Source organism: Gobius niger (assembly GCF_951799975.1).
Source record: "Gobius niger genome assembly, chromosome: 12".
NCBI lineage: Eukaryota > Metazoa > Chordata > Actinopteri > Gobiiformes > Gobiidae > Gobius > Gobius niger.
The window spans coordinates 511080-522019 of record NC_136863.1 but is presented as its reverse complement, the minus strand read 5'-3'; the positions used below and the strand labels follow the sequence as shown (position 1 = coordinate 522019).

General features: G+C 46.0%; 1 protein-coding gene across 1 annotated transcript in view; it reads right to left on the bottom strand.

Moving 5' to 3' along the window:
* LOC306971960 (uncharacterized protein) overlaps nucleotides 1-10940 on the bottom strand; it is a gene marked incomplete at its 3' end in the record, with an annotated part of 64683 nt that continues 53743 nt past the window's right edge. The window contains exons 23-27 of the mRNA XM_079568403.1: nucleotides 7406-7510; nucleotides 5042-5260; nucleotides 4619-4687; nucleotides 2663-2716; nucleotides 1-1133 (exon numbers count right to left, since the gene is read on the bottom strand). Of these exons, the coding sequence (XP_079424529.1) occupies nucleotides 1-1133; nucleotides 2663-2716; nucleotides 4619-4687; nucleotides 5042-5260; nucleotides 7406-7510 (1580 nt within the window). The remainder of the gene's footprint in view (nucleotides 1134-2662; nucleotides 2717-4618; nucleotides 4688-5041; nucleotides 5261-7405; nucleotides 7511-10940) is intronic.

Here is a 10940-nt window from a genome sequence, read left to right as displayed (position 1 = left end):
TTAGCTGTTCTTCAGCCACTCCTCCAGGTTGGCATAGTGCTGAGATCCCGTCTGTGCACCACTGTTCGGGTACTGCCCCCCGTCCGGGAACTGCCCCACGTCCGGGTACTGCCCCCCCTCCGGGAACTGCCCCCCGTCCAGTCCCATCGCCCCGTTACGCGGTGCTGGCAGCAGGTTAGTGTAGGTGCCCCCCCCGTGCCCGGGCGAGGACATCATGCCCACTGTGCCACCCCCCTGCCCGGGCGAAGACATCATGCCCACTGTGCCCCCCCCCTGCCCGGGCGAGGACATCATCCCCACTGTGCCCCCCCCGTGCCCGGGCGAGGACATCATGCCCACTGTGCCACCCCCCTGCCCGGGCGAAGACATCATGCCCACTGTGCCCCCCCCGTGCCCGGGCGAGGACATCATGCCCACTGTGCCCCCCCCGTGCCCGGGCGAGGACATCACCCCTAACGCCATCGGCTCCTGCTTCAAGGTGAAGCCCAGGTTCTGCAGTAAGTTATCGCTTTCCAACTGCTCTAAGAAGTTAAAGCCGCCGTCACCCGCCCCGCCCCCTCCACCTGGCACTGCCCCGCCCCCTCCACCTGGCACAGCCCCGCCCCCCCCGCCTGGCACCGCACCGTTAAAGCTGGTGCCAAAGTCTGGCCAGGGCATCTGGCGCGGCTGGCTCTGGGCCTGGCTTTGGCCGCTGTTGTCGGGCAGAAGGACGTCGCGTTGGCGCGGGACGCCGCTGTCCGGGGTCATCACGTGGCGCTGGAGGCTGTGGTTGGGCATCATCACCTCGCGGGGTTGTGCCAGGAGGTGGTACAGCGGCTGCGTCTGCGCCTGGTTCTGCTCCAGGATTTGCAGATCCTGCGCAGACAGCTGTGGGAGGTTCCCTCTGGTCTGCTGGAGGGCGGGGCTTCCTCTGGTCTGCTGGAGGGCGGGGTTTCCTCTGGTCTGCTGGAGGGCGGGACTTCCTCTGGCCTGGTGGAGGGCGGGGCTCGCCTGGCGTGGCGTGGGGCTGACGGTGACTGAGTCCATGGGGATGTTGGAGGAGGAGCCTGACCAGGGGGACGGCAGTGGGAAGGAGGGGGAGAAGAGCTGAGGTGGCTGAGGGGGCTGCTGCTGCAGCCGCTGCATGAACATGTCTGAAACACAGAGCACAGATCATTATGATATTCCTGACATTTAATGCCAATAAATGCTCTTAAATTACATTATACATTACATTAAATAAATTATATTCACAGATATTAAATTATATTAATTATTTGTACTGATATTAAATGTTATTTTATTTAATTAATGATATTTATCGATATTCAATTATATTAACATCATGTAAAGATGTGTAATGATGCTGATTTTTGATATTCACTGATATTTAATAATTAATGATTTTCAATTATATATACTTTATTCAATATTTATTGATATTTAATTATATTAATATTATGTAATGAAATGTATTGATATAAATGATATTCAATGATACTAATGATATTCAATTGTATTAAATTATAGGACAAAAGGTTCTATGCTAGTAATTGAGGATCAGTGCTCTTCGAGGTTCCAGCGTGTTTCAACTCAAAAAACCTTTGGCGTAATAAACTCTCCACTTTGAAACGAGTGCCTAAGTCACATTTTCTTTGTTTTGATATATTAAATTATATGTATTGATATTTAATGATATTAATGATATTTAATGATATTCAATGATATTAAATTATATTTATTGATATTTAATGATATTAAGGATATTTAATGATATTCAATGATATTCAATTATATTTATTGATATTGAATGTTATTTAATAATATTCCATTATATTAATGTTATTTAATGAATATTACTAATATGAATTATATTTAATTACATTCAATATGTCATTAAATGAATGTTTATTGATATTTATGATATTTAATGATATTAATTATATTTATATATGTTGATATGTATTGATATAGAATATTTAGTGATATTTAATGATATTCTATTACATTAATATTATGCAATGATATGTAATGACATTGATATTTGATGATATTCACTGATATTTAATAATTAATGATATTCAATTACATCTGTTATTCTATATTTATTGATAATCAATTACATTAATATTATGTAGTGATGTGTAATGATGTTGATATTGAATTTTATTTTCTAATATTCAATTTTAATGTTATTGAATATTATTAATATGAATGATATTTATGATATTAATGATATTTAATGATGTTATGTTTAAAAATGTTAATGGTATGTATTGATATTGAATATTATTTAATGACATTTAAGGATTTTCCATTATATTATTTAATGAAATTTAATGATATTGATATTCAAAATTAATGTTCTTCATTTATGATATTTATTGATAAATAAATATCATAAATGATTTGTTAAACACAAATCATAAATATTAGATTAGATATAACCATTAATCCCGAAAGAGGAAGAGCAGAACACACACAAACATTAAAATCATGAATCCTAAAATATGAATAAATGTTTTTTAAATATACAACTACCACAGATTAACGATTAATCAGAATAACTATCAGAACAACTATTAGAAGAGGAGGATGTTCCTGCTTTATTTATAATCGATCTGTTTAGCAGCACATTTTAACAGATTCCCGATGGTTCTCGATCGTTAAAATCCGTTCTTACCTTTGCGGAAGTTCTTGGATGTCGATGCCATTGGTCTCAAACCCAGAGGATTCACTGAAACGACACAGACTCAGGATTCACACTTTCATCCTGTGGCGTTCGGGTCAATGACATGACGTGCAGGTTATTGTGTTTCTTCTAAAAATAATGAGATCTTTTCATTACATGTATCACTTTATTCTATAAAACCTTAAACGCATTTTCACCACATTTCAAGAATAAATATTTTGTTGTTTTCACACCTCAAACCGTCCGAGCAAATGATTAGACTAATAAAGCTTCTGTAAATGGTATTTTCAGGGTAACAAATTAAAAATAAAACATCATGTACGTATAATTGTATATTAAATCTTTAAAATAAGTGAATATTAATAGTTTTAAAGCTTTTGAGAAAACTAAAAAACGTTTGTCCGACAAAACAGGGCTTTTATTTTGAAATGAACAGTTGTAAAAGAGGAAATGACATCAGCCAGAAGAACAAGTGAAAAGGTTTGAAAATGTCTATCAAGAATTGAGAAAAAAAAAGCTTTTTTCCGACTCTAAGGTAAAATGTCACACTTTCGGTGTCAGGTGGTACAACCAATGTAAATATTAAAGGTTTTTAATTAGTTTTAAAGGTAAATGTTTACCCATGCTAACAAATGCTAAAGCTAATGCAAGAATCCACATAAAAGACAAATTAATTTGAAACTAGTTTCTAATGTCAGGTGGTGCAACTGCAACAAATGTCAAATTACCATCTGAAAAATATCAGATATTGGTTTAAAAACATCCGGCACTGAAGCGACAACTGTTTTGTGTTGACACGAGCTCTGCCCTCTGATTCAGCATCAGACAGTTACAGATGAAATGTTCAGTGGAGAAAGACTAAGATTTTAAATTTTAGAAAAAACTTTTTTATCCAGAGAAGCTGCAAATACATTAAAAAATACATTTAAATACTTTTAAAGAGGGGGTGTTCTGCTTTCTTCAGTCCCATAGCACCAGTCTATATCACACTACAATGATGACAAACCTTCTGCTGGTCTGTAAATGCAGTAAATTAGAATAACTGCCTTGTATAAAATTGCTCTTTCAAAATGACAAAAAAATGACAAAAATTTGACAAAAAATTTACGAAAAAATGACAAAAAATTGACAAAAAAATGACAAAAAATTGACAAAAAATTGACAAAAATGTGACAAAAAATTTACGAAAAAATGACAAAAAATTGAAAAAAAATGACAAAAAATTGACAAAAAGTGACAAACATGTGACAAAAATGTGACAAAAAATGACCAAAAAAATTACAATAAAGTTAAAAAAAAAATGACTTGAATACCCAACAAAAAGGGATGAAATCTGATGACGTGAGGAAAAAGATCCTCTCGGTTCAGGCGGGAGTTAAGAGGTTAAAGAGGGGGGTATTGTGCTTTTTTCAGCCCCATAGCACCAGTCTATATCACACTACAATGATGACAAACCTCCTGTTGGTCTGTAAATGCAGTAAATTAGAATAACTGCCTTGTATAAAACGTCTCTCTCAAAATGGCTGTAGTGAATGTCTTGAAATAGGCCTCTGTCTCTTTAAGAACCTCTGAGCCTTTAGACACGCCCCCTCCACACGCTGTCTGTGGCATCAGTGGGGAGGGGGTTCTGCTGAGGAGCAGTGGTTGGTTACTCGGCTGGTGACCAAAGCTCGGAGGCGTCTCCAGGAGGTGGGGGCGTTCCTAGGAGGACTCAGGCAAACCTATCCCTAAAATGGCCGCCATCAGAGTTTTTACAGATTACTCAGAAATACGTGAATGTGCCAAGGCAACACTTCAGCCATGTTTTTAATGAGGGAGGGACAGAATAACATGATGGAAAGCTTGGAAAAGTCCATTTTGCAGAATACCCTCCTTTAAATGTTGTATAACTTGTTTAAACACATCTTTATGCATGTCATCAGTTTTTCGACCCTTAAACGGACTCACCTTGTGGCTGAAGAGCAAACTTCATCAGGTCGTGCCGCTTGCGCTTCTTCTCGTTGTAGCCGTACGGGTCTGAGGAGAGGAACAGGTTTAGGTTCAGGAGGAGTTACAGGAGGAGTTAGTTCTTATGGATCTGAGGAGAGGAGCACGTTTAGGTTCAGGAGGAGTTACAGGAGGAGTTAGTTCTTATGGATCTGAGGAGAGGAACAGGTTTAGGTTCAGGAGGAGTCACAGGAGGAGTTAGTTCTTATGGATCTGAGGAGAGGAACAGGTTTAGGTTCAGGAGGAGTTACAGGAGGAGTTAGTTCTTATGGATCTGAGGAGAGGAGCACGTTTAGGTTCAGGAGGAGTTACAGGAGGAGTTAGTTCTTATGGATCTGAGGAGAGGAGCACGTTTAGGTTCAGAAGGTCCAGGATGAGCCTCACCTTTGTCGTCGGGCAGGTATCTGAAGTCGATGGCCTCGCTGACCTCCTGGTCCGACGGCCGCCGCAGCTGCATCTGCACCGTCACCGACTCCGTGATGGACGGGTTATAAAACGCCGGCGTTTTGAACACTATCGCCACCTGTCTGTGGACGTCCGCCTGCGAAAACGAGCCTTTGGCCTCCCACCCGTCCGGGGAGAAGAAGCGCACCTCGATGTCATCTGAGAGGGAGGGGGGGGGAGGAGAGGGAGGAGAGGGAGGGAGGGAGGAAGGGGAGGGAGGAGAGGAGAGGAGAGGAGAGGGAGGAGGTGAGAGAGAGAGGAGCGAGGGGAGGGAGGAGAGGAGGGAGGAGAGGAGAGATGGAGGGAGAGAGGAGGGGGAGGAGGAGAGGAGGGGGAGGAGAGGGAGGGAAGAGAGGGAGGAGAGGGAGGAGGGAGAGGAGGGGGAGGGAGAGAGGAGGGGGAGGAGGGGGAGGAGAGGAGAGAGAGGGAGGAGATAGGGTGGATTATTATAAATAAATTGAAAAACCTAAAACCAGGTAATGGCCGCATCACAAAGTGAAAAAGTCAACTCTCCGTTAGCCTTTAAACCTGCACTGACAATCAAACAATAGTGTAAAGCCTGAAACTTCCTGTAGGGGGCAGCAGTGTTGCATTAAAACATTTTTTTATTATTATTATTATTTATTCTATTTCTTTCAGGGTCAGTGCATGTTAATGAACATTTCTGTAAATATGTCAGAATTAGCCACGAGGCTATTTTTCATCTGTCGTCCCAGGACAGGTGATAAAAGTATACGGGATGTGTTACAGGGCGAGAGACCAGCAGGGGGCAGTCACACGTGTGTTTTAAATGTGTTACAGGGCGAGAGGCCAGCAGGGGGCAGTCACACGTGTGTTTTAAATGTGTTACAGGGCGAGAGGCCAGCAGGGGGCAGTCACACGTGTGTTTTAAATGTGTTACAGGACGAGAGGCCAGCAGGGGGCGGTCACACGTGTGTTTTAAATGTGTTACAGGGCAAGAGGCCAGCAGGGGGCAGTCACACATGTGTTTTAAATGTGTTACAGGGCGAGAGGCCAGCAGGGGGCAGTCACACGTGTGTTTTAAATGTGTTACAGGGCGAGAGGCCAGCAGGGGGCGGTCACACGTGTGTTTTAAATGTGTTACAGGGCGAGAGGCCAGCAGGGGGCAGTCACACGTGTGTTTTAAATGTGTTACAGGGCGAGAGGCCAGCAGGGGGCAGTCACACGTGTGTTTTAAATGTGTTACAGGGCGAGAGGCCAGCAGGGGGCAGTCACAAGTGTGTTTTAAATGTGTTACAGGGCGAGAGGCCAGCAGGGGGCAGTCACACGTGTGTTTTAAATGTGTTACAGGGCGAGAGGCCAGCAGGGGGCAGTCACACGTGTGTTTTAAATGTGTTACAGGGCGAGAGGCCAGCAGGGGGCAGTCACACGTGTGTTTTAAATGTGTGAAAGGGCGAGAGGCCAGCAGGGGGCAGTCACACGTGTGTTTTAAATGTGTTACAGGGCGAGAGGCCAGCAGGGGGCAGTCACACGTGTGTTTTAAATGTGTTACAGGGCGAGAGGCCAGCAGGGGGCAGTCACACGTGTGTTTTAAATGTGTGACAGGGCGAGAGGCCAGCAGGGGGCAGTCACACGTGTGTTTTAAATGTGTTACAGGGCGAGAGGCCAGCAGGGGGCAGTCACACGTGTGTTTTAAATGTGTTACAGGGCGAGAGGCCAGCAGGGGGCAGTCACACGTGTGTTTTAAATGTGTTACAGGGCGAGAGGCCAGCAGGGGGCAGTCACACGTGTGTTTTAAATGTGTGACAGGGCGAGAGGCCAGCAGGGGGCAGTCACACGTGTGTTTTAAATGTGTTACAGGGCGAGAGGCCAGCAGGGGGCAGTCACACGTGTGTTTTAAATGTGTTACAGGGCGAGAGGCCAGCAGGGGGCAGTCACACGTGTGTTTTAAATGTGTTACAGGGCGAGAGGCCAGCAGGGGGCAGTCACACGTGTGTTTTAAATGTGTTACAGGGCGAGAGGCCAGCAGGGGGCAGTCACACGTGTGTTTTAAATGTGTTACAGGGCGAGAGGCCAGCAGGGGGCAGTCACACGTGTGTTTTAAATGTGTTACAGGGCGAGAGGCCAGCAGGGGGCAGTCACACGTGTGTTTTAAATGTGTTACAGGGCGAGAGGCCAGCAGGGGGCAGTCACACGTGTGTTTTAAATGTGTTACAGGGCGAGAGGCCAGCAGGGGGCAGTCACACGTGTGTTTTAAATGTGTTACAGGGCGAGAGGCCAGCAGTGGGCAGTCACACGTGTGTTTTAAAAAGAGGCCAGCAGGGGGCAGTCACACACTCGTACCTTTCTGAACCTTGTCGCAGAGCAGGAAGATCTCGTCTTGACCTTTGACCCCTCCACTGTTCCTGTTCACTCTGCAGATCCGCAGCTCCGCCGTGTTCGGGGAACCTGGGAAACCACAGAACATTTATATTCACCTTATTCCGCCCCGCCCACTTTTGCCACTTTTTGCGTTGTCTCGGCGCCTCGTTTTCCAGACACTTCCGGTCGAGCGAGAAGCCCGTTCGTTTAACGGAGAACGAGGGAAAATATTCTCAGCTCAAATCTGATGTTTAGTCGATTGATTTGTGTAAAATGTTCATTTACAGCGACATGTCGACAGCGTTTCTCTGCTCGGCCTGAAAACGGCTTTGTTTTCGTGTAGTGACTGATTTAATCTGGACTCCAGCCCCAGGTTAACATATAGGAGAAAAGGGGCGGGGACTATTTAGATCTTTCATACGTCAGCAGCAACATGGGGAGTGGGGTCCTGCTCCTCCTATACCAGCACTGTGACCTCCTGAGGCTCACACTAAAGTACAGATGTGTTTGACCTCCTGAGTGTTTGACCTCCTGAGTGTGTTTGACCTGATGAGTGTTTGACCTCCTGAGTGTGTTTGACCTCCTGAGTGTTTGACCTCCTGAGTGTTTGACCTCCTGAGTGTGTTTGACCTCCTGAGTGTTTGACCTCCTGAGTGTGTTTGACCTCCTGAGTGTTTGACCTCCTGAGTGTTTGACCTCCTGAGTGTTTGACCTCCTGAGTGTGTTTGACCTGATGAGTGTTTGACCTCCTGAGTGTGTTTGACCTCCTGAGTGTTTGACCTCCTGAGTGTTTGACCTCCTGAGTGTTTGACCTCCTGAGTGTGTTTGACCTGATGAGTGTTTGACCTCCTGAGTGTGTTTGACCTCCTGAGTGTTTGACCTCCTGAGTGTTTGACTTCCTGAGTGTTTGACCTCCTGAGTGTTTGACCTCCTGAGTGTGTTTGACCTCCTGAGTGTGTTTGACCTCCTGAGTGTGTTTGACCTCCTGAGTGTGTTTGACCTCCTGAGTGTGTTTGACCTCCTGAGTGTGTTTGACCTCCTGAGTGTTTGACCTCCTGAGTGTTTGACCTCCTGAGTGTTTGACCTCCTGAGTGTGTTTGACCTCTTGAGTGTGTTTGACCACCTGAGTGTTTGACCTCCTGAGTGTGTTTGACCTCCTGAGTGTTTGACCTCCTGAGTGTTTGACCTCCTGAGTGTGTTTGACCTCCTGAGTGTGTTTGACCTCCTGAGTGTGTTTGACCTCCTGAGTGTGTTTGACCTCCTGAGTGTGTTTGACCTCCTGAGTGTTTGACCTCCTGAGTGTTTGACCTCCTGAGTGTTTGACCTCCTGAGTGTGTTTGACCTCCTGAGTGTGTTTGACCTCCTGAGTGTTTGACCTCCTGAGTGTGTTTGACCTCCTGAGTGTGTTTGACCTCCTGAGTGTGTTTGACCTCCTGTGTGTGTTTGACCTCCTGAATGTTTGACCTCCTGTGTGTTTGACCTCCTGAGTGTGTTTGACCTCCTGAGTGTTTGACCTCCTGTGTGTTTGACCTCCTGAGTGTTTGACCTCCTGTGTGTTTGACCTCCTGAGTGTGTTTGACCTCCTGAGTGTTTGACCTCCTGAGTGTTTGACCTCCTGAGTGTGTTTGACCTCCTGAGTGTGTTTGACCTCCTGAGTGTGTTTGACCTCCTGAGTGTGTTTGACCTCCTGAGTGTTTGACCTCCTGAGTGTGTTTGACCTCCTGTGTGTGTTTGACCTCCTGAGTGTTTGACCTCCTGAGTGTTTGACCTCCTGAGTGTGTTTGACCTCCTGAGTGTGTTTGACCTCCTGAGTGTTTGACCTCCTGAGTGTGTTTGACCTCCTGAGTGTGTTTGACCTCCTGAGTGTGTTTGACCTCCTGAGTGTTTGACCTCCTGAGTGTGTTTGACCTCCTGAGTGTGTTTGACCTCCTGAGTGTTTGACCTCCTGAGTGTTTGACCTCCTGTGTGTGTTTGACCTCCTGAGTGTTTGACCTCCTGAGTGTTTGACCTCCTGAGTGTGTTTGACCTCCTGAGTGTGTTTGACCTCCTGAGTGTGTTTGACCTCCTGAGTGTGTTTGACCTCCTGAGTGTTTGACCTCCTGAGTGTGTTTGACCTCCTGTGTGTGTTTGACCTCCTGAGTGTTTGACCTCCTGAGTGTTTGACCTCCTGAGTGTGTTTGACCTCCTGAGTGTGTTTGACCTCCTGAGTGTGTTTGACCTCCTGAGTGTGTTTGACCTCCTGAGTGTTTGACCTCCTGAGTGTGTTTGACCTCCTGAGTGTGTTTGACCTCCTGAGTGTGTTTGACCTCCTGAGTGTTTGACCTCCTGAGTGTTTGGCCTCCTGAGTGTTTGACCTCCTGAGTGTGTTTGACCTCCTGAGTGTTTGACCTCCTGAGTGTGTTTGACCTCCTGAGTGTTTGACCTCCTGAGTGTGTTTGACCTCCTGAGTGTGTTTGACCTCCTGAGTGTGTTTGACCTCCTGAGTGTTTGACCTCCTGAGTGTGTTTGACCTCCTGAGTGTGTTTGACCTCCTGAGTGTTTGACCTCCTGAGTGTTTGGCCTCCTGAGTGTTTGACCTCCTGAGTGTGTTTGACCTCCTGAGTGTTTGACCTCCTGAGTGTGTTTGACCTCCTGAGTGTTTGACCTCCTGAGTGTGTTTGACCTCCTGAGTGTGTTTGACCTCCTGAGTGTGTTTGACCTCCTGAGTGTTTGACCTCCTGAGTGTGTTTGACCTCCTGAGTGTGTTTGACCTCCTGAGTGTTTGACCTCCTGAGTGTGTTTGACCTCCTGAGTGTGTTTGACCTCCTGAGTGTTTGACCTCCTGAGTGTGTTTGACCTCCTGAGTGTGTTTGACCTCCTGAGTGTTTGACCTCCTGAGTGTGTTTGACCTCCTGAGTGTGTTTGACCTCCTGAGTGTGTTTGACCTCCTGAGTGTTTGACCTCCTGAGTGTGTTTGACCTCCTGAGTGTGTTTGACCTCCTGAGTGTTTGACCTCCTGAGTGTGTTTGACCTCCTGAGTGTGTTTGACCTCCTGAGTGTGTTTGACCTCCTGAGTGTTTGACCTCCTGAGTGTTTGACCTCCTCAGTGTTTGACCTCCTGAGTGTGTTTGACCTCCTGTGTGTTTGACCTCCTTAGTGTGTTTGACCTCCTGAGTGTGTTTGACCTCCTGAGTGTTTGACCTCCTGAGTGTTTGACCTCCTGAGTGTGTTTGACCTCCTGAGTGTGTTTGACCTCCTGAGTGTTTGACCTCCTGAGTGTGTTTGACCTCCTGAGTGTGTTTGACCTCCTGAGTGTTTGACCTCCTTAGTGTGTTTTACCTCCTGAGTGTGTTTTACCTCCTGAGTGTGTTTGACCTCCTGAGTGTGTTTGACCTCCTGAGTGTTTGACCTCCTGAGTGTGTTTGACCTCCTGAGTGTGTTTGACCTCCTGAGTGTTTGACCTCCTGAGTGTGTTTGGCCTCCTGAGTGTTTGGCCTCCTGAGTGTTTGGCCTCCTGAGTGTTTGGCCTCCTGAGTGT